The sequence below is a fragment of the Microcaecilia unicolor genome, chromosome 4, assembly GCF_901765095.1.
Source record: "Microcaecilia unicolor chromosome 4, aMicUni1.1, whole genome shotgun sequence".
Classification (NCBI taxonomy): domain Eukaryota; kingdom Metazoa; phylum Chordata; class Amphibia; order Gymnophiona; family Siphonopidae; genus Microcaecilia; species Microcaecilia unicolor.
In genome coordinates this window covers 38,356,251-38,380,561 of record NC_044034.1, presented here as the reverse complement: position 1 = coordinate 38,380,561, position 24,311 = coordinate 38,356,251, and the positions used below count along the sequence as shown (strand labels likewise).

The following is a 24,311-nucleotide window of genomic DNA, read 5'->3' as shown; positions in this document are numbered from 1 at the left end:
TGTATTAGGTGTTATTTTCTTTATTCTGTTAGCCTTGTTTTTAAAATGTGTGTACGATATGTTCACGTTCCTCCTATTTTCTGTCTTCTTGGCTTCTCTCTCATTCTGTGATTTAAGAGGACTTCTCTCCTCACTCGTAGTGGTTCTGTTTTGTTATTCTTGTATTTTATTGCTTGCTTGGAGTCACTTTTTTGTGGTATGTTGAATTTTGCTAGAAATCAATAAACATTACATTTATAAAAATCTGACTGATAAAGGGAGCCCATTAAAATTTTCTTTGTTTTAACTGCTAACTGGAGTTTGGAGAATAAATTCTGAGGACTGCTGCTTCAAGAAAGTTCAATGTTTTGTTTTTTTCCAAAAATCTAAAGGCCGACAAAAAATATAAGGTGATACATTGGAATAACTTGACCAGATCTCTGGAGTTACACTCCCTTCCTTTAGGTCAAAATAAAGTAAAAAAAAAATTAAACAGTATGCTAGAGTATTTTCAACTGTCTCACCTTCTTATTTTGTTAAAATGAAGAGTGGAACTATCATAATGCCATTCTAAAGTGAAGAGTGTGTCTAATTGCTCAACAAAAGCATATTCCCATATCAGAGCACCAAATTACAGACTGGGACATAATGCAGTGTTGAATCTTCCAAATCTCTTTTATGATCACTCTCGGTTATTCTCATACCCCTCTTAATTAAGTATTCCTTTAAAGAAGAGGGTCCCCACAATATAGCCTGTGTAACTCACTTTCCAGTCTGTCATACTTTTCTTGCCTGCTGAATTTGGCCTATGGAGGAGTCTTACTTTTTTTCCCCATGTGTGACAGTGGCATAAGCAGGGGCATAGCTACGTGGGGCCACGGGGGCATGGGCCCCTGTAGATTTGGCCCTGCCCCCCCCCCCCCCCCCCCGCTGCCAATCCCTTCAACCCCCCCTCCCGCTGCCAACCTTCCCCTGCCGCCGGGTACCTTTGCTGGTGGGGATCTCCAACCCCCACCAGCCGAAGTCCTCTGGTGCGGCTGCGTTGCTAATCTGCAAGGCTTCTGTTTCTGTGAGTCTGACGGGGGGGGGGGGGGGGGGGGCTAAAAAGTGCCCCCTCACCTCGGGCTCTGCCCCCCCCCCCCCACCGAAGTCTGGCTACACCCCTGGGCATAAGCAACAAGGCTGGTGGGAATCCCAGACTACACTGATGGTTAATTCAAACTCAGAGCACCCCCATCTCACTGAACAAACTGAAGGGGACCCACCACTAGCAATTTTGGTGATTTCAAAAGTCCTATGTGGCTCTTCCCTTGAAATGTTTGGGGACTTCTGACTGACAAAACTTCTTCTGCATTGTACAATTTTCTCCCAATACAATGTTATTGGCATCTTCATGTTCTAGCATCTCAATGCTACGGTACAAGAAGAAATTTCTGTTTACATTTACCATAAACCCTTGATGATAATTACAAAAATAGCCAACTCTTTGGCATACACTTACAAATATAGATCGTCTAAGGTCAACTAAATTAACCTTTCAGTTGCTGTGCTTTTCTTGTTTCACACTATGGGCCAGATTCTATACAAGGCGTCTAAAAAATCCAACGTGGTAAACATTTCCACCTAAACGTATTCTATAAGTGGTGCATAGATTTAGGCGTGGTAAACAGAATACGCTTGATTGATATCCCAGCGCCTGCAACTACGCGCCTCCATTTACACCAATGCAAAAATGGCATAAATCCCCACGAGCAGATTTATGAGCCATATTCGATAACTACATGTGTAAATTTTGGAATGCCCATTTCCACGCCCATAGCCTCGCTCCTTTTGAACTGCGCACATTAGAGTTTAGGCGCAGTTAATTACAGGATACGCTTAGCGAGTTGTGCATGTAAATTCTAATTATTGCCAATTAGTGCTTGTTAAATGCTGCTATCGACGCTGATGAGCTTGTTAAGCCAATTAAGTTACAAGTGTTGTTATAGAACACTCCTGGATTTTGACACGTCTCTAGACACAGTATATAGAATCCAGCAGTATGTGCTTTCCCGGAGAACATTTAATATTAGAAATTCAAATCTTTCCTAACTTGCAGCAGAAATAAAATTAATATAAAGTCTGTCACAATGTAAAACGTTTTACAAATGTGCAATTTTAAGCAGAAATCAAAAAAAGAAAGCCACACGGAGTGTGGAGGTGCACTTTTAAGCAATGCAATGCTAACGTAATCCTACAGTACTTTTAAACAGACATGGACACACGCACTGAAGACTCTGACGTGAGCTACCTAACATATTTTATCTCTTCAGTATTATCCCTGAAGTAATTAAATATAAAATGTGTCAAAACTTCCAGCGAGTAAATTCAATAAAAAAAATATATAAATGATTAAATAGCTCCCATCGATAACAGTATATTTATCTACAAAAAATACAGAGACTAATGACACCTTATAGATTAACAAACAGACTTGCTGTAGCATAACTTCTGAGGACAAAATCTACTTCACCAGACTACATGATGAAGATTTCTTGTGCCCAAAAATATATGCCTCACAAATCCGTTAATCTACTAGATGCTACCAGGTGCTGAGTTGTTTTTGTTATTACAGATTATCCCAGCTATTTATCTGAGGTCTCTAATATGTGTTTCTCAAAGTCCAGTCCTAGAGTACCCCTTGGCAGTCAGGATTTTAGGATATCCACAATGAATATGCATGAACTTGATTTGCATACACCGCCTCCATTATATGCAACTCTCTCATGCATATTCATTGTGGATATCCTAAAAACCTGACTGGCAAGGGGTACTCCAGGACTGGACTTGGGAAACACTGCTCTAATGAAACCCACATAAAACTAGCCATTGCCCTGCAGGCTCTCCTATAGTGCATGCTAGTCAATTCACAATGGCCTCAACCGACTTTCCTCTAGTTGCTTTTGCATATCAAAGACAAATACATGAACAATATAAGAGTTTTAGGAATATTGAAAGACCGATACAAATTAGAACTTCAAGTACCAAATGCTAGATTCATGGAATCATTGGAAGGATTGACTATACAGCACAATGAAGTAAAATCAACCTTCATTGTCTAAGGAAAAGTTTTAGTAGTATGAATTCAACAAAATTGATAATACATTAATGTCCATTTCACAGATGGCATGTCATCTCTTAACAGAATTATTGAGGCTTAAGGTGAAGTTGATAATATTTAATTAATTTATGCTTAAAAAATTTCAGCTTTATTTACCAGTGTATGTGAAGAAGCAGAAGATGATGTTTGACAATGTTAATATTTGTTACATTAGGCCCATATAATGGTGTTTGTCATTTCTATTCTCTTTTACACATTATTCAGTGACATGACTCAATCAAGGATCAACAATTTTGTCAACCAAAGTGATTCAGAAACAATTTGTTTCTGCTTGCGGGAGTGACTTAATTATTAAGCCACACCCTTCCTACTGACCCTCAGTATTTTGGATTGATTACAAAAAGCATTTCTTATTGAAATATTACTCAAATGGAGCACAGGTGCTCTTCTATTATGTTAAAATCCAGCAAAATAAAGGTGTTCACATTTAATTATAAGATGGCATGATATCTCAAGACAGCTCAGCTGGTAGTTCTGGGGGTACAACTGTGTATCTTGGATCCAGTTTTGGTACAAAATCTTTGAAGTTTCTTGATGCGTCAGTGCCAAAAACATCTAAGACCCGCCTATTCATTAATGCAAACCTAGGAAGGAGAACAAAACAATCACAGCGTGAACATATAGGTAAGTAAATTAAAAAAGCAAAACAAACAAAACAACACTCAGAAGTAGGTTTTCCCCATTATAGTCATTAATATTGAAGCACAAGTATGATGACTTGAATGTAGAAAATTCAGTAAGTCAACAATCCACATTACTGTGCAATAAAACCAAGTTACTTACCTTTAGCAGGTGTTCTCCATGGGCAACAGGATACAACTCTTCACTTATGGGTGAAGATGGGCTAGATAGACTATTGTTCTGCCTCACCCCATGCTTGGAATAAACTCCCTGAGCCCACACACCAGGCCCCCTCCCTGCCCATCTTCAAATCCTTACTCAAAGCCCAACTCTTCAATGTCGCCTTCGGCACCTAACCACTATACCTCTATTCAAGAAATCTCGACTGCCCCAACTTGACATTTCGTCCATTAGATTGTAAGCTCCTTTGAGCAGGGACTGTCCTTTTTTGTTAAACTGTACAGCGCTGTGTAACCCTAGTAGCGCTCTAGAAATGTTAATTAGTAGTATGTTGACAGGGAAGCTTCTCCAGCTGAAATGCATCCAGAAGTGTTTGAGAAGTATATTGCGCAAGAGTGTCAATTCCTGCCTACTGTTGTTGCAGATGGACTGCCTCAATGTTTTTTCCAAGCTCGGAGTAGAATGGACAGGCATGTAAGGACTTGTATCCTGCAGTCCATGGAGAACACCTGTTATAGGTAACTAACATGGTTTTCTCTGAAAGCAAGCAGGATAGCAAGTCCTCATATATAGAACTCCCTAGCTACAGGTTGGCGTCAACAGAAAAAGATGAATATATGAAAGGCACTACAACAGGCAGACACAAACCATCCTTTTCATATTGTACCCTTTATTTTATTTGCATATTTGGAAGGCTAGCATGGAAATGAAGACAAACAGACCTAGGGGGCATAGAGTTGGATTCTAATCCTCAAAGACATTCTGAAGGATGGACAGTCCAAACCTACTGGTGCATTGGGGGTCTCGTTCTAAACAGTAGTGTGATGTCAATGTACGCACAGAAGTCCATATTGCAGCTTTGTAGATTTCATTCACGAGGGCTGACTTCAAATGTACCACAGATGCAGCCATAGCTTTGATGTTGAGTCTTGACATGACCCTCAAGAGGCAAGCCTGCCTGGGAATAAATGAAGGAACTCTGCTAGCTAATTCAATGAGTGCGCTTATTAATGGTTTATCAGAGTCAACGGAAATAAAATAATGGTGGACTGTCTACGGACTTTAGTCCACCCCAAGTAGAAGGCTAAGGCTCTTTTGTAATCCAACGTGTACAAGGTACTTTCATATTTGTGGGAGTGAGCCATAGGGAAAAATACTGGAAGGATTATTAACCAATTACATGGAAATTCAACCCTAATTAAAAGGAATTTTGGGGACCTTTTACTGCAGCTTAGTGTGCACCAACAAACATTAGTGTGCACTAAGTCACACATGGCCCATACGTAAAACAGGATGTGCAGCTGTTAGCGCAGTCCATTAGCATTGCTAAGCTTTACTAAAGGGCTCCTTTACATAAGTACATAAGTATTGCCACACTGGGACAGAACAAAGGTCAATCAAGCCTAGCATCCTGTTTCCAACAGTGGCCAATCCAGGTCACAAATACCTGGCAAGATCCCAAAAAAGTACAAAACATTTTATTTTGCTTATCCCAGAAATAGTGGATTTTCCCCCAAGTCCAATTTAATAATGGTCTATGGACTTGTCCTTTAGGAAGACGGCCAAACCTTTTTTAAACTCTACTAAGCTAACTGCCTTTACCACATTTTCTGGCAACGAATTCCAGAGTTTAATTACATGTTGAGTGAAGAAACATTTCCTCCGATTCGTTTTAAATTTACTACTTTGTAGCTTCATCGCATGCCCCCTAGGCCTAGTATTTTTGGAAAGCGTAAACAGGCACTTCACGTCTACCCAATTCCACTCCACTCATTATTTTATAGACCTCTATCATATCTCCCCTCAGCCGTCTTTTCTCCAAGCTGAAGAGCCCTAGACACTTTAGCCTTTCCTCATAGGGAAGTCATCCCATCCCCTTTATCATTTTCGTCGCCTTTCACTGCACCTTTCCTAATTCCACTATATCTTTTTTTGAGATGCGGCGAACTTTGTTATTATTATGATGATGATGATTTAAAGTGGTTGATCAATCCATTTCACATAACATACAGTAGTAATTATTGTGAAACTTTGTATAAGGTGGATCAGTCACGACAGTTTCAAGCTCACTTTTCGAGCTTACTTACTCTATATTATTTAATTTGAAATTTTCTATGTTTATGTTGTATTTCTCACAAACTAGACTATACATCAGTATTGACACAAAGTAGAGGCTTGGGGAAAAGTAGGAGTTACATTACATGGAGGGGCATTTTCGATATGAAGTCTAAGTCTGACTTTGGGTGCTTTGCACAAAATGTACAAAATCCGAATAGCAAAGGTAATTTTCAAAAAAAAAAAATAAAATGTCTATCTTTTTTCAAAAATACCATTTCAAACAAGGTTTTGTGCTTTGTACGTTTTTTTTTTTTTTTTTTTTTGGGGGGGGGGGGGGGGTCATTTTCGAAAACTAACTGTCCAAGTGAAAAACGTACAAAATCATGCCATTGGAATATAGGGAGACACTAGACTGGCCCCCAGACATCCCAGGAGAGCAATGAGGCACCCTAGGGGGCACTGCAGTGGACTTCAAATAAATTCTCCCAGGTACACATCTCATTGTTGCTCCCTTATCTTCTCTGCTGAGCCCCCCCAAAACCCACTACTCTCAACTGTATGCCACTACAATAGCCCTTATAGATGAAGGGGGCACCTATATATGGGTAAAGTGGGTTTCTGGTGAGTTTCGGAGGGCTCACATTTTCCACCAAAAGTGTAACAGATAGGAAGAGGTATAGGCTTGGGTCCACTTGTCTGCAATGTACTGTACCCACCACTAGACTTACTCCAGGGATCTGCATACTGCTGTAATGGACCCGAGTTTAACAAGTCCACTACTAAATGGACTTGGGATAAAACCACAATTCCAGGAATAACATGTATAGAATGTTTGTACGTTTGGGAAGCTTGCCAGGTGCCCTTGGCCTGGATTGGCCGCTTTCGTGGACAGGATGCTGGGCTCGATGGACCCTTGGTCTTTTCCCAGTGTGGCATTACTTATGTACTTATAAGAGGCTGGCAAGTAATGTTTTAAACACATTTTTGGGGGTGGGAGGGGTTAAGTGACCACTCAGGAAGTAAGGTGGATGAATCCCTGATTCTGTCCAGTGGTCATCTGGTCATTTAGGCCTTATTCTTTATAAAAAGATGTCTAGCTCAAAACGTCTTTGTTTTAGTCCTGGAAGTTTTTTTGTTTTGTTCCATTAAGGCTGAAAAACGTCCAAATCCCACCCTTAACACAGCTCAACATGCCCCCTGAGATTTGGATGCATTGAAGATGAAAAACATCTGAAAAATAGGTTTTGAAAATACCATTGTGGACATTTTTTGTGAGAAAACCATCCAAATACTGCTTTATGCCACTTTTTAGATGTTTTTCTCTTTCAAAAATAAGCCCCATGGAATTCTAACTGAAGTTTGTGAATAATAACACTACATGTTCCTCCATTTTTTATCATCAGGAGTTCACATACTAGCTTCTAGTCTTCTTGTCTTTTTCATTAGACAGATAATAGCAAGCCATTGGCAGCAGACACAGGTTGAGATAAAGGAAGACATTTTTTTTTATTACATTTGTACCCCATGCTTTCCCACTCATGGCAGGCTCAATGCGGCTTACATATTGTATACAGGTACTTATTTGTACCTGGGGCAATGGAGGGTTAAGTGACTTGCCCAGAGTCACAAGGAGCTGCCTGTGCCTGAAGTGGGAATCGAACTCGGTTCCTCAGTTCCCCAGGACCAAAGTCCACCACCCTAACCACTAGGCCACTCCTCCACTTGAGGTTCTACATGGAATGTTGCTATTCCACTAGCAACATTCCATGTAGAAGTCGGCCCTTGCAGATCACCAATGTGGCCGCGCAGGCTTCTGCTTCTGCAGGACCTCAGACTCACAGAAACAGAAGCCTGCACAGCCTTCTCCATGGAATGTTGGTAGTGGAATAGCAACATTCCATGTAGAATCTCCAATAGTAGCAACATTCCATGTAGAATCTCCAATAGTATCTATTTTATTTTTGTTACATTTGTACCCTGCGCTATCCCACTCATGGCAGGCTCAATGCGGCTTACATGGGGCAATGGAGGGTTAAGTGACTTGCCCAGAGTCACAAGGAGCTGCCTGTGCCTGAAGTGGGAATCAAACTCAGTTCCTCAGTTCCCCAGGACCAAAGTCCACCACCCTAACCACTAGGTCACTCCTCCATTTCTGAGCAATTGTGGATATGACAGATGTGGATGTTACTGTGGTTTATCTTCCACTGCTGTGGGTCAATGAACACGCTTACCAAGGCCTTTTGTTGCACTAAAAATGATCTTCTCCTGAAGATTTTGCATTATTACTACCACCATCTTTACCCCTAGTGCATAAGAAACGGGTGGGCAGTTTTTTTTTATCACGAGTGACGTTTGCCCAGCATGTACCCTTTGCCATTCCTACCAAATTTCTACTGTAGTGACACCTTGCTGAGATTTGGTATAGGTTTTTTTTCAGTGGGGTTATCGCGTGAAGGTACTTATCAAGACTTGTGGGGGAAAAATATTCTTTCCCCCCTCGCAGTTACACAGCAATTCACCAGTTTGATGCTCTATTTTGGCTTGCGCTTCTTTTGTGTGGAGGGGAAGAAGGGAGTGATCTGGTGGGTAGGCAACAGAGAATCAAGTTTAGCATCTACACTGCTACTTTAGAAGAAGGCTGGATGTTTTCCCTGACTCATCCAAATGATGACAGCTCATTGAAAAGTGTGAATGAGGCGTTCTCTCCCTCTTCATTTCCTTACCTGCCCTTGGTTATTCGCAAAAGGAATTTCCAGTATGAAGGTCGCAGACTCTGAACTTCCATCACCGCCTGAAATCAGAATACTGAACATTAAACTTTTCAGAGTCAAAACCTAGATTATATTTTTGCCAAACTGATTGGATATTTCATTCCCATTCAGTAGTATAAGTAGAACGAGGAAACAGAACTGTGATCTTCTCTGACACATCAGCAGTGACTGCCATTCAAGAATCTGATTTTTAGATTGGGATCGCCACTCCTTAGACTGAATGTAGTTCTGAGTTCCCCAAAGGTATTTATTTTCAAATTAGGTCTAAGCTGAAATTAGTTCTGCCCCATATTTATGTTTCAACGTTTTTTATTAAATTCAAAATAACACAGTGCAAACAGCTTATATCATGTATTAGTGACAAATATGAATTGAAGATTTGTTCACACCAGCCAAATACAAATCAACATATTAATGATTTTGATTTTATTCCCACCCTCCCCTCCCCTCCTCCTCCCCCCCCTGCCCCCCATTTGTCTGTCTCCCATCCCAAGCAGGTAACTAAGCATTTTTCTGTTTGTTACTATCCCACTTTCATAGTTAACGTTCCCTTACCCTCCTCCCCACCCCTTAGAAGCACAAGGGAATATGTTGGCTCAGGTTGCATATCCAGTCTCTCCTATTTAGCCAAGCGTTCCCTTTGCTTATGCACCATATTTGTCCCATATTTTAAAAAAATCATAAATAACACTTACTGCCTGGAAACAGATAGCGGTGGAGACAGCATAGATAACGCTGTCTGCATGAGGAAAGTAGGGAAATCTTCCTGCTTCAATACCTTTAAAATACATGGTCTAGGAAAACAAAAACAAAACATAAATCTTTCTAGAAATGTTGAATAGTATATCCAAACCAGGGGCGTATCTGCATGGGGCCACAGGGGCCTGGGCCCCTGCAGATTTCGCCCTGGCCCCCCTCCCCCGCTGCTTACTTTTGCTGGCGGGGGGCCCCAACCCCCGCCAGCCGAGGTCCGACCCGCAGTCTTCATATTTCGTCTTCCTCTGTGGCCATGCTGCTCCGCGAATTAGCACTGCAGCGTTACTTCCTTGCAGCATGGCCACAGAGGAAGACGAAATATGAAGACTGCGGGTCGGACCTCGGCTGGCGGGGGTTGGGGCCCCCCGCCAGCAAAAGTAAGCAGCGGGGGAGGGTTGACGGCAGGGAGGGGGGGTGGAGAGAGGCGGCGGGGGGAGGGAGGCAAAAATGTGCCCCCCCCCCTCTGGCTCGTGCCCCCCCTACCGCCGGATTCCAGATACGCCCCTGATCCAAACAATAAACACAATCCAAAAAAATCAAGTGAGAGAAGGTGATCTCTGTAGCTACCACTTTTTGACGTATTGTATAAAAAGGTTGGGGGAAAAGACCTCAGACCCCTGTGACACTTCCTGCGCTGTTTTGTTGTTCAATTACAGCATCTCGATCACAGTGCTGGCTTCAATCATAGGTCATAAAAACCTCCAACAATTTATTTTCATGCGTGCAAGGATTTTTTTGCAGAATGTGACAACAAGACAAAAATCAACTTTGCTTATATCAGGTAGTATGAGGCACATTTTGAAAAAAATCCTTGCTCAAAATAAAATAAATCGTTGGGGGTTTTTATGACCTGTGATTGAAGCCAGCACTGAGATCGAGACGCTGTAATTGAACAACACAACAGCGCAAGAAGTGTCACAGGTGTCTGAGGTCTCCCCCCCCCCCCCCAACTCTTTTATATAATACATCAAAAAGTGGTAGCTACAGAGATCACCTTCTCTCACTTGATTTTTTGGATTATGTTTATTGCTTGCGAGTGAGTTTCCAGTGTATTTTGATATATCCAAACAATAACAAAGAATTGTACACGTTTCATATAGAACATAATAAGATAAATTTACTAACCCGAAAAAATTCACACTGCTAGAATTGTTCATCAACGACAGATTTCCCAATAAACAGATTAAACTACTGCTAGTAGAAATCTGCTCCCGTCATGGAAAGAGGCGTTTTTGAGCAGCCTTATTTTATTTTAGGCTCGCCAGCCAATAAAGCATCAAGGAGGGATCCCTCTGGGCCTACCACAATGCATGATTTCAGAGAGAAATGCTCTCCTGGTTGGGGGGGGGGGGGGGGGGGGGGGGGAAAGTCAGCCAACCTAGTGCCAAGGGAGTCACTGTTTGCCCTGAAATTAGTGAGGGGAAGCAGAAAAGTTATATCATAGTGCTACCAATTGTTATGTAGGTGCTGCTGTGCTTTTTCTATAGCTAGTGGCCACTAACAAGGTACAGTGATGGACAAAGGAAGAGAGCCACCTCAATTAGGGGCCTTTTTACTAAGACGCATAGGCGCCTACGCATGTACGTGCATCAAATTAGAATTACTGCCCAGCTACTACATGTCCCTGGCATAGGAGCCAACTTTTCAAAATGATTGGGGCTGCTGATTTTTTTTTTTTTTTACAGGTGGTGCATTCCCCCCTCCCTCTCCCCCGTCCCTCCTCCCCCTCCCTATCCACCATCCCTCCTCCACCTCCCTCTGAGTTCCAGGGTCCCCCCTCCCTCCCTCCCTTCGAGTTTCAGGCCCCCTCCCTCCGAATTTTAAAAGTCATCTATCTTACCTCGTCAGGGTTAGGGCAGCAGCAGTGGTAAAAAGCATGCAGGCTCAGCTCAGTTGTTTTTTTCCCTTCTCTCTCTCTCAGCTCTGGTTCCGCCCTTGCGGAAACAGGAAATGAGGGCGGGACCAGAGCTGAGAGAGAGAGAAGGGAAAACAACTAAGTACCGAGCCGAGCCTGCATGCTTTTTACCACTGCTGCTGCCCTAACCCCGACGAGGTAAAATAGATGACTTAAAATTTGGAGCGAGGGGGCCTGGAACTCGATGGGAGGAGGGAGGGAACGAACTTCCGGTGGGTGAAATATTGGGGGTGCTCGGCGCCTATGGTCCCTGGCAGTAATTCAAATTTCTACGTGCATCCAATACGCACGGCAGAAAATCATTTCTATTTTCCACCTCGTGGCGCTAACCGGGCAGTAATTGGCAGTTTATGGGCACTGACGATTACCGCCCAGTTAACGTGCGAGACCTTACTGCTAAGTCAATAGGTGGTGGTAAGGTCTCAGGCCTACAATGGATGCACACTGATTTTTATTTTGCCGCACGTCCATTTCCCCCCCCCCCCCCCCCCCAAAGGACCTGCAAGTGTCCAATAAATACGTCTACACCAACACGGGCCATTTTTCAGCGCGCCTTAGTAAAAGGACCCTTTAATGCCTTGAATCTGCATACAAGTCACAATGACATAAGGATTTCTGGCACTATTGACTCTTCCAGAAAATGTTATGAAAGGTCCTTTATCACCTAATATTTCCTCTCTTTTTCCTTCTGTTCCTCTCTTCTACCATGTAGTCATTCATCCTCTTCCTTCAAATCACGCATTTTTAGGGCTGCATGTTAATCATGATTAACGTGCTAATCATTAATTGCGATTAGACATTTTAACCGAAATGCATTCCTACTTATTTTAACTACTTCAATTCTGCACTTTTTCTTTGTTTCATTGCAAAAAGCCCCTATGTCTCTTTCCTACAGTAGTGCAGCATCCTGGACCTACAAGTGAGAAGTCTCTACGGTTTAACTTAACTCTCTTCTTGGAGAGTTCTCAGATTCTGGGCCACGACTTCCAATAGAGAGCAGGATTATACTGTCTTCAAAGTGTTGACCAAAAGAGTCTCTGTGATTATTGCTGCAAGACTATGTATTTACCAATCGTCCAGAGCTCTGAGATCAGCTAATAAGGCTCTATTAGACATTCCTTCATTCCATGCTGTAAAATTAGAAGGCTATCACTCTTCTATTTTTAAACTTTGCAGTTGGTGTTGCTTTAAAATGCCAGTTGTTATACTGGGGTACTTAACCATTTTGAAGAATGCAGTGGTCAAGGAGCGGGAGAAATTCCCCTGAAGAAGCACTGGTGAAACAGGGATTTCCTGTTGGGTATTTATTGAAAAGCTTCACATCTTTTGGACAATGAACACTTTGACATACGTACAGAACAGCTACGCTGTTTGTTGGATATTGAAAAATAAGATGCTGGCACAATTATTTAGTTCTGTTTCTGTTTGATACTATTGCAGACATCACTCTTTTCATTAAATTTCTAAGATAATTCAGAGTTTTAGTGGAGTTTTTAGCAATTTGTATTCTGCTCTAGCTCTGATAGTTCAAGCTGTTGAGTATCAAACTGAGGTTGTTGGTTTTTCTCCACTTTGTTGATGTGCTGGATTTCCCTTTATGGTCTAATTGAGTGATGCTGCATAGTTGTTGCACAGAAACAAGACAATTAAACTTTAATATTAGTGTTTCTAGCTCGTGGATAGTGTCAGGGCAGTCAGTAATGATTTTCAGTAGCTATTCAGATACTATTACTGAAAATCTAGGTACAGCCCTGGTAAATGGCAGTCAGGAAGGAGTCGCTGAATTTTGGGGCCCACATTCTTAAACATTTTGCTGGAGATAATACAGTTGGGGCGACTGCTGAGCTGGGTATAAGGCAAGAAATGCAATAGTCTCCTTACCTTTGTTTTTCTGGTTTTGGTCAGTTTGTTATTTTATCCATTCTAAGACTGTAAGCTGCCCAGATAACTTGAATGATGGGAAGGATAGAAAGTTTTAAATAGAAGGTTTGATCTCATATTTAGAAGTGAGAACGTAAAGACTTTGTGCATTAGTAGGCGGTGAGGAAATGAAGTTCAAAGATCTCTCATAACTGTACCAGTTCTTACTGCTCCTCTCATGTTTGCACAATTGTCCCGTTACACAACATCTTCACGATAGATCTACACTTTGGAAATGCTACACTCCTGTTAGCAACCTTACCTCCACTAGTTTGGAAGCGAGGTACATGGAGATTGTTGTGCTTTTGTAAAACATCATAGAAACGCCTGCTAAGGAACCTGTCATAATTAAAGCAGAATAAAAGTATAAGTACTCAAACATTCAGACATCGTAATATTAACAACTAGTAAAAAAGGCCCGTTTCTGAAGGCAAGGAAACGGGCCCTAGGCAGGCAATTTCTCCCCCCCCCCCCACCCTCCCCCGCCGCGGTGCCGCCATTCTGGACTACCTGCCCTTCGCGCTGTTCATCTTCTCTGGAAGTTCCTCTGCGTGCGTCTGACGTCAGACGCACGCAGAGAAGATGAACAACGCGAAGGGCACAACAGCACTTCGGCTGTCCGGGGGTTTGGATCCCACCGTCAGCACAGGTAGTCCACGATGGCAGCGGGGGGCGGTTTTCGGCGGGGGGGAGGGTCGAGGGGGCCGTAGCGCAGGGGGCGACAGATGATTCCGAGGCAGGGGGAGGAGTAGGGAAACACGCGACTACTCCTCCCCTTGCCTTGGAATCAGCTGTCCTGACGTCAGTGCGTGTCTGCCTAGCAGACCACCACCTCCAGGGAGCCACGGTCCCAAGCACAGAACGTTGGAGGTGAGAATTATTATATAGGATTTCTTGCAGAGAAACTAAAGAGCAATTATTTTTATGGGTTATCATTAGCTCATGTTTATCTACTTCAGTACTGCCTTCAGTCTTATACATTCTGTCAATTCACAGTCCATTCTTTTCTTCTCATTGTACTAAATCAAAATGATCGGGTCAATATTGAGCCCACAGCGGTCAGTGTTTTAGTAAGCCTGGATATTCAATGCCTGGCCTAATGCGGGTACCAACCCTGAATATCTGGATCTTCGGTGATGTCTGTAAGTTATCCAGAATCCACCGATACTCATTTATTATAGAATTTTGGCCAAAATTCTATATATGGCGCTGATAAAATTTCACGCTGAGTGCTATTATTTAAATGGCATTCAGAGGTGAGTGCTAGGATCTGTACCCAATTTTGGGCACGAGGATTTACACAAAATACCTGGCACAAATTCTCATGTCTACATTATATGATCTCCTGTATTCTAAAAAAACGAGCATAAATTCCAGGAATGCCCCCAATCTGCCCATGCCCCCTTTTTGGATCCATGCATAAAATTTACGTGCAGATCCTGGCGTCTAAAGTTGCACACGTATATTTCAATTAATGCCAATTAGAATTTATAATTATTAGCACCCAATTATCAGCACTGATTTGTTAGTTATACAACTGCTCATGGAAATTGGGCATGTACCCAAATTTCCGCATGCAATTTTCAATGTCATATATAGTATTAGGCCGTTTAAGTGGTTATCTTTGCTCAGTTAGTTATCTAGACACCGACACTGAATATCTGCAGTGCCCAGATAACTTCCAGGTCCATCCCGGATCACCCTGGCACTAACTGGAAAATGCCACAGCGGTCAGAGCAGATATTCAGGACCAATCTCTGATTAGGACAACAATAAAGCCAGACAGACTCTCCTGCCCAGTTAAACAGCACTGAATATCTATGAACACAGGAATGACAATACTGGGTCAGAGTAATGGTCCACCTTGCCCAGTATCTTGTGGCTAATCCAGGTCACACGTATCTGGCAGAAACCCCATTGGTAGCAACATGCCATGCTACCTATCCTGGGGCAAGCAGTCCATCTCAATAACAGACTATGGACTTTTCCTCCAGGAAGTTACTCCCAAATAAGTTAAACCCAGATATGCTAACCGCTGTTACCACATCCCCCGTCGATGAGTTCCAGAGCTTAACTATTCGTTGAGTGAAAAAATATTTCCTCCAATTTGTTTTAAAAGTATTTCCATGTAACTTCCTTGAGTGTTCCCTAATGTTTGTACTTTTTGAAAGAGTAAAAAAATCAATTCACTTCTACTTGTTCTACACCACTTAGGATTTTGTAGACCTCAATCATATCTTCCCCTCAGCCATCTCTTTCCAAGAAGAAGCCTCTTTAGCCTTTGAGAGGAGTTTCATCCCCTTTATCATTTTGGTCACTCTTCTTTGAATGCAATACTAAAGGTGAGGTCCCTGCCCTAATGACGAAAACCCATCGACAGCTCTAGAGCTGTCAGTGAGCTTTACTTGGTCAACACGTTAATAAGATTTAAATTAACTTTTACCTGTAATAATTATTACATTCTAATTTCAACTATTCATTAACAAAATGTTAAGCATTAATTGAAAAACAGTTAGGCCTGTTATTGCTGGAATATTATTTGAGTCTACAATCTTTTATTGATACCTTAGGGGCTTTTTTTAAACTAAAGCTTAGCGAGTGCTAAATGCTAAGGAGCCCATAGGTTTAAAATGGGATTTTTACATTTAGCACGCACTAATTCTGCAAAAGGGCCTCAGTTAACAAAAAATTTATGAAGGAAAAATCCCTGTTAGTTGAAGATTCTGAACAAAGGAATAGTTCTTGCTAAAGACTTACCAGCTATAATGGCATGGAGTTCATCGTCTAAGTTCCGTACCCAGCGCAGCAAACAGCTTGTACCCTGAGGGAGCATGGAGGTGGTTATAATCATTTTTATTTTCCTATTGTTGGCTATTTAGAATTGCTGGGAAATGCACACCATGTTCATAACATCTGCTGCCAAATGACAACCAATTCAGAGATTGGTGGACTTTTCAAGTTATGGTATATGTTACTGAAATAGTATTTTTATTTATTTATTTATTTTTTTAGTAGCACATAACTTCTTTTCCTTTACATGGGCTTGGAGTTTCAACTTTCCTGTTTTTCTTTGTTACAATTTTACCAAACTTAAAAAAATTGTAAATTTATAAATTTATAACAGGGGCGTAGCCAGACACACAATTTTGGGTGGGCCTGGGCCCAAGATGGGTGGGCAGAAGAACCCTGCCCCATCCCACAGGTGATTTTCACCTGCATGCCATATGGTCTCTCAAACATCCCCCCTCTCCTGCATACCTCTTAAATAATATTTTTCCACTGGCAGCAAGCAGCAACTAATACGCACTGCTCATGTTGGCCACACAGCCTTCCCACTGATGCAACTTCCTGTTTCCGCATAGGTGGGAACACGTCAGAGGGAAGGCTGTGGGGCTGGTTCGAGCAGTATGTATCAGCTGCTGCTTGCTGCAGGCGAAGATCTGCTTTTTACAAGGTATGCAGCAGGGACAGTTGTTGGGAGTTTTCAGCTGTTGAGACTTGGGAATCCCTGCCAGCCACATCATAGGTGTGCTGCTACTGGGTGGGCCTGAACCCAAAGTGGGTGGGCCTGGGCCCACCCGGGCCCATCCTTGGCTACGCCACTGATTTATAAAACTCCACACAATTTTTTTCTCTCAAAAACATCCAAGTTGCAATTTTTGACATCCTGATTTTCGGTGCTTTGCTCCACATTTTCTCCAAATTTGGGAGGGTGTTTTGAGCGGGACATAGGTGGCACCAAAAGATAGACTTTTTTTTTTTCTGTAATAATGGAACAAATGAAAAGGTCTAGGGACATAATTAAGACTTTTTGGCTAGACCTGTTTCAATCACGAATAAGTGGCCAAAAGGTGCCATAACCACTGGAGGGAAAGGCATAACCCCCCTTACTCCCCCAGTGGTCACTGACCCCCCCCCCCACAGCCTCCCTAAGATGTGACACTAACAGTACATACCAGGCTCTATGACAGCTTCAGATATGATGGCCATTTCAATTACAGCAGCAAGTATGTCCCAAGAGTAGCCTAGTGGTCAGTGCAGTGGACTGTATAGAAGGGGACCAAGGACCATATCCCACTCTGATACACTTGTGATGAAAAATGTGAGCCCTCTAAAAAAAACACTAAATACCTACTGTACCTACATATAGGTGACACCTGCAGGCATAAGAGCTATTGTAGCTGGGTACAATGGATTTTTGGTATGCAACCTTGAAGCAGGGCTGCTGAGAGACTGAGCTGGGCCTGGGGCAAGACCGCCCCCGCTGCCCCTCCCAATCGCTACTCAGGCTGCCGGCGCCACAGTCCCTGGTCTCCACCCGCCCACCCCCGTCGACAGCCCCCCTCTGTCTGCCACCGGGCCCTCTGCATTAAAATCAGCAGCACTCACCTCCGTGTGAAAGCACAGCGGCAGATCACCTCCCTTCGGGCCTTCCCTCCCTGTGTCCGGCCCTCGCGGAAACAGGAAGTTACATCAGACGAGGGCGGGACACAGGGAGGGAAGGCCCAAAGGGAGGCGGATCTGTCGCTGCGCTTTCAAACAGAGTTGAGTGTGCCGATTTGAATGAAGGGGGCCCCGTGGCGGACGGAGAGGGGTTGTCGATGGAGCCTAAGGCGGGCGGGTGACACCGGGAACTGCAGCGCCGGGCCCCCCTTGGAGGCCCAGGCCCAGGGAATTTTGTCTCCCCTGCCCCTCCCTCTCAGCAGCCCTGCCTTGAAGGTATCAGTCTACCTAGATCTGAATCTGTAATGAAAGGAGGAGTGAGTCTTGTGTCTAAAGCTGTTCTACGAGGGTACATGCTTTTGATTTAAAATTCACAGTACAAAATTTCGTACAGCCTTACTGGATCTGTTAATTGAGGACACTACCTGCCAGATTCTATATAGTGCACCTAGAGATCCGCACCAAAATCCAGGCGTATTCTATAACAACATGCGTAACTTAATTGGCTTAAGAAGCTAATAAGCTTTGGAGCACTTAACAAGAAATAATGCCAAAAACTATAAAAACCATCCACAACCATCTAAATTTCAGGAAATCTCTAAGACCATGTTATTTGGAAAAGCCTACCCCAAGGACTCAGCATGTGTCTCCACTGCTTGATAGACCATCAATCTAATGACAATTTTGGACACATTCACCCTTCCCTCCTCTCCCCTGGTTCCTCTGTTCCTTTTGTTCCTTCCCCATCCTCTCCATTATTTATGTAGGTTTTATGTTGTATTAGCTTAATCTACTGCATTGGCGTCTGCCTCTGCGGTGCAATGTAAGCCACATTGAGCCCGACGCTGTTAGGAAAATGTGGGGTATAAATGAGATAATAAATAAATAAATAAAATAAATAATGAATACTAATTGGCACACAACTCGCTAAGCGTATTCAGTAACGTACTGTGCCTAAATTCTAATGCGTGCAGTTAAAAAAGGGTGTGGCTATGGGCATTTCACGGGGATTCTGAAATTTACGTGCGTAGTTATAGAATATGGTCCAGTGCGTGTAAATCTATGTGCAGGGATTTATGCCATGTTTTCGTCGTTGTAAATGGAGGCGCATAGTTTTAGGCACTGGAATATGAACTACCTGCTTCCATTTACACCAACGAAAATGTGGCGTAAATCCTGGCATGTAGCTTTAGACGCAGAGGGCCATATTCCATAACAACACAGGTAAATTTCAGAACACCCATGAAATGCTCATTTCCCCAGCCATAACCAAGCCCCCTTTTTGCCTGAGTACGTTAGAAGTTAGGCACACTGCGTTACAGAATACGCTTAACGACTTGTGCGTGTAAATTCTAATTATTGCCAATTAGTGGTGCTCATTATTGCTAGTTAAGTGCTGCTATCAATGCTAATTAGCTTGTTAAGCCAATTAAGTTACGTGCGTTGTTATAGAATACATTTGGATTTTGGCTCAGATCTCTAGGCACACTTTACAGAATCCAGGGGTTAGCATGTAAATGCAAGAGAGCATGCACAGGGGGAGGCGGCGGCTGGGCAGGTCCCACATTTAAGTGTGTGACTTACAGAAAGATATAAACTAAGGTGCCACATTGAGGTGTGAATATTTACTTCTGCTATTGACATGGCATCAGGGAGGTCGCCTAAACATTAGCACATACATATGCTAATATATATGCATCAAGCTTCTCCTACATATGCACGCAACTATGGAACGCATTACCGAAGACCATAAAAACAATGCATGACCTAACAATCTTCCATAGACTACTGAAAACTGACCTGTTCAAGGAGGCCTACCATAACGATCCATCTTATTTACAAAATCATTAGACTTTATAGGATATAGACAAAACCGAACTCTTGTCACTTGACTTGTCACTCAGAAACCTCAATGCAATATCATAATGCATTCTTCTTTACCATGTATGTATGCACCTTAATGCATTACCATTTGTAATTCTATACCCGTAAATGGCGATCGCCATCACGGCATAATGTAAGCCACATTGAGCCTGCAAATTGGTAGGAAAATGAGGGATACAAATGCTACAAATAAATAAATATATACAATCTGGGCACCCAAATGCTATTATATAGAATTAGCGGTTAGCGTGCTGCAACTTGGCGCTCAACGTTTGGTGCCCTTTATAGAATTGTCCCCTAATCCTCTGTTTTGCATTGGTTTAGAGCAGTGGCATAGCTACGTGGGGCCATGGGTGCCTGGGCCCTACGAAATTTGCTCCAGGCCCCTGGTTTGGTCCCCCAACTCCCGCCAGCTGAAGCCTTTGTCCAGTGCTCATTTCCAGCGCCGCCGCATTGCCTGCCCTGCTCTTTCTTCCTTCATGGTCTGGCGCGCTCCTTTTACACTCTGGCCCCCTCCCACCTCGAGGTCTGGCTACGCCCCAGGTTTAAAGAATTTTAATCCATACTCATCTTGTTCCTGAATATAAGGAACCAACTAAAAGAATTTGCTAGTGACATTTATCCTTGAAACAGACCAGGACTGTACCTTCATCTTTCTTTCATGTAAGATGTTTTGTTCTTTAATAAAGATATTTTTTTATAAAAAAAGAAAACAGATTAAGAATGAATGCTCTTTAATTCTGGATTAAAATTTATATGTTTACCTTGAAGTTTCAAAGCCAATATAAAAACTAATTTCAGATTTACAATAAATATAGACGTTTTGAAAACTGGTGCACAGTTCAGGTTATACTATCCTGGTATATGTTAAATTAGAGGCCCCCTACTGACATTTTTTTTGAAAGAACGCCCCCTCCCCCCCCCACACACACACACTCCCGAGTGGAAAGATTCTCAACAGATGACCCAGAAGTGGCTGCAAGGCCTGCTTGCATGGAGTTTATGTTCCAGGACCCAGATAAGATATCTAATTTTTTTCCAAATGAAAAAACAAAACTGAATTTCTGCTTTTGAGCCCTGTTTACTAAGGTGTGCTAGTGTTTTTAGAACACGCTAACACTAAAGACACCGAAAGCATTAGCGCATGCTAAAAACAACAGTGCGCCTACAGAGCGGCTTAATAAAGAAGGCCCTTAGGGCCCCTCTTACCAAGCTGCGGCAAAAGGGGGCCTACGCTGACGTAGGCGAATGTTTTTGATGAGTGCCAAGGCCCCCTTTTACTACAGCGGGTAAAAGTAGATCTTTCTTTTTTTGAGAAAATGGCCATGCGGCAAGTGAAGCCCTTGCCGCGCAACCATTGCGGGGGGGGGGGGGGGGGAGCCCTTACCGCCACCCGAGGGCTCCCTTGCTAACCCGGCGGTACAAAAATAGATATATTTTGTAGTGCCGGATATGACGGTGCACTGGGGGTGGGAACTACCACCAAGCTGATGTGGTAGCCTGGTGGTACTACCTTTTTAGTGAGTGGTAAGCCCGTATTGGGCTTACCGCCGCTTTTTAAAAGGGGCCCTTAGTGATTTATCTTCATCTGCTTCTGAAATGATCTGATATTTTTTACCGATATCTATTTTACATGCTGACCTTGCTACCTAACTTGTTTTATTTGTGAAATTAAGAATCAGATGGTACTAAATAATGGTAGCACGTGTTTTTCTTCCCCCCCCCCCCCCCCCCCCAATTGCTCCTTTATTGCCTCCTCCTGATTTTTTTTCAATTGTTGCATATGCCAATTCTCTATAAAACTTACAAATAATTAAACAAAAAACTATAACAAAACATACCTTGTAAATACTGACAAAAGATCCCAGAAAAGCACCAAGCTGGAAGTTTTCTTTGTTGTAAAAGAGAGACGGTAGCCTAGAAGGTTTTGTAAATAGATGCCTGAATGCTGATGGTATTCGAAGGCAGCACTGGATCAGATAACCCACACTAAACATTCTAACAAAACCCTTAAAAATGAAAAAAAAGGTTACCTCATTTACACGTTATACATAGATCCCAGTTTACAAAGGTTTTCTGACTAGTCATGCAAATTAAACAAAGTTTTGATAAAATCATTCCTGTAACAGGATGGTTTACATTTTTCTCATCTTTTGACACCTAATGGCTGCATGGCCATTGTCTGAAAACAACAAAGACCTGCTTTTTACCCACTGCGGTAAAAGGGGGCCTCAGCGTGCGATAAAAACACGAGCCAACACCAGCGCAGGCCCCTTTTGCCGCAGTTTCGTAAAAGAGGCCCTATTTATATTTGCATAAGCCCTCCAGGGACAGGGAAATACCCACTGTCCCTGGTCATATAAAAGTTCAAATCCCCTTTTTCATGTTCAGCATATCGGCATCATTGTGGAATAACAGCTCTTTTGGCTGATCTCTCATTGTCAGGGATTTTTCCTTTTCACACTCAAACTCTTACAGAGATCAGTCACATTAAAATTTTCTTGCCCTCACATGCCAATGGGCCTTTTATTCTCACTGCAGATGAGATTCTCAATAACTGTAGGCAGCATAGAATTGGTCTTGGGACACGCAAGTCATTTGACTTAAACAATGGAACTCGAACTTATTCTAGATCAAAATCATTTGTAAATCTTGAGCCGATGATCTGATGTAAAACCTTTCCAGAGAGCCTCATTGGCTCTGTATCATCCATCTTCCCAGACAGATCTGATATATGCAAATAGAACTAGATTTCATATGTAATGCCTAAAAAAATTGGCGATCAAACAAAATATGCCTAGATGTATTCTACATAACATAGTAGATGACGGCAGAAAAAGACCTTTATGGTCCATCCAGTCTGCCCAAAAAGATAAACTCTTATGTGCTACTTTTTATTTGTACCTGTCCTCTTCAGGGCACAGACCGTTTAAGTCTGCCCCGCACTATCCCCACCTCCCAACCACCAGCCCCACCTCCCACCAGTTGGCTCTGGCACAGACCGTATAAGTCTGCCCATCACTACCCCCTCCTCCCAACCACCAGTCCCGCCTCCCACCAACGGCTCTGGCACAGACCGTATAAGTCTGCCCAGCACTAGCCCCGCCTCCCCCCACCGGCTCTGCCACCCAATCTCGGCTAAGCTCCTGAGGATCTATTCCTTCTGAACAGGATTCCTTTATGTTTATCCTATCATGTTCGAATTCTGTTACTGTTTTCATCTCCACCACCTCCCTCGGGAGGACATTCCAAGCATCCACCACTCTCGCCGTGAAAAAATACTTCCTGACATTTTTCTTGAGTTTGCCCCCCTTCAATTTCATTTCATTTCTATAAAGTACAACTAAATCTTCATAGGCTCTTGTCCTTCCATGGTATATACTGTAGTTCTTGTGTTCCCTAAACTGGCTGATTTGTGTAATGAACTTTCCGGGATACAAACAGTTTGCCCAATACTCATTATAGCATTAGGCTGAGAGGAAAGGGGATGGGATTTGATATACCGACTTTCTGTGGTTACAATCAAAGAGGTTTACATATTATACACAGGTACGTATTTTGCAACTGGGGCAATGGAAGGTTATGTGACTTGCCCAGAATCATAAGGAAGAACTTAGCTAAAAGAAAACCAAAGTAGTAGAGCAGAGATGTCTTTATAAGGCTCAGCTTGAGCAAATTATAGGATACTAATACTAAATAAGCCAATCAGAACCCTTAGTGTATTCAATAGTGTGTTATCTTCTTTACACTGGAGGAAAAGCCTCACATGTCGTGAGGTAACTCCGAAATTCGCAGTTATACTGCCATACATTTATGGAGTACTCACTTGCGTCTTTGGCCATGGACAGTACCAGACTGTATGACTGCAAAGATAAGTTAAAATGTTTGAACATTATACTTGACTCTAATTTAGAGTGATTAAGCTTCAGGACTAAACAAATAAATTTAGACACACTGGAGGTTTTTCTGCTAATGAGGCAAGTGAGTACTCCGTAAGTGTATGACAGTATAACTGCGAATTTTGGAGGTACATCACAATACGTGAGGCTTTTCCTCCAGTATAAAGAAGATAACACGCTATTGAATACACTAAGGATTCTATCTGATTGGTTTATAAGGCTCAGAACATTCATTTCTACTCAATTACTTTCTAAATTCTCTTAACTAATTTTATTTTGGCAGACTATCATGCTAAACTCTCTTTCATTCTCCCTAACTTCAGAAGCATTAAGTTGAGAATAGTGTAATTAAGCCTGATGTCTAAATGCAATAGCTTTTTATTTTCGGAAACTGTATGCATAATAAAGCTTTGATCAACAATGATTAGTGACAGTTCCAATGTAATAAGAGCCCAGGGAGTGATTTACAAGGGATCAAGGCATGTAGAGAGCTGAATAACCACAACACGATAATTAACATTTCTGATAGTGCCTTTCTGTAAGCTAATAATTTACTGTTTGTCATAAAACAATGTCAATTCTTATCACACTGAAATTTTTGACACTCACTTTAATGCAATAAGAAATGCAATTATCTTCATAATGCTTGCAACATCTATGTCTTGGTCCACGTCTACATCTGAAAAGAAAAACAATTACATCTATTTAACCTTTTTTAGAAATGA

The 24,311-nt window shown here is 42.4% G+C and overlaps 1 protein-coding gene across 1 annotated transcript in view; it reads right to left on the bottom strand.

Annotated features, from left to right (window-relative positions):
• Window positions 1-3,192: 3,192 nt before the first annotated feature.
• The window catches only part of TMEM135 (transmembrane protein 135), a 351,789-nt gene continuing 330,670 nt past the window's right edge, over window positions 3,193-24,311 (bottom strand). The window contains exons 9-15 of the mRNA XM_030200157.1: window positions 24,196-24,265; window positions 21,529-21,696; window positions 16,118-16,181; window positions 13,623-13,699; window positions 9,465-9,563; window positions 8,722-8,789; window positions 3,193-3,723 (exon numbers count right to left, since the gene is read on the bottom strand). Coding sequence (XP_030056017.1) covers window positions 3,591-3,723; window positions 8,722-8,789; window positions 9,465-9,563; window positions 13,623-13,699; window positions 16,118-16,181; window positions 21,529-21,696; window positions 24,196-24,265 — 679 coding nt within the window. The 3' untranslated portion in view covers window positions 3,193-3,590. The remainder of the gene's footprint in view (window positions 3,724-8,721; window positions 8,790-9,464; window positions 9,564-13,622; window positions 13,700-16,117; window positions 16,182-21,528; window positions 21,697-24,195; window positions 24,266-24,311) is intronic.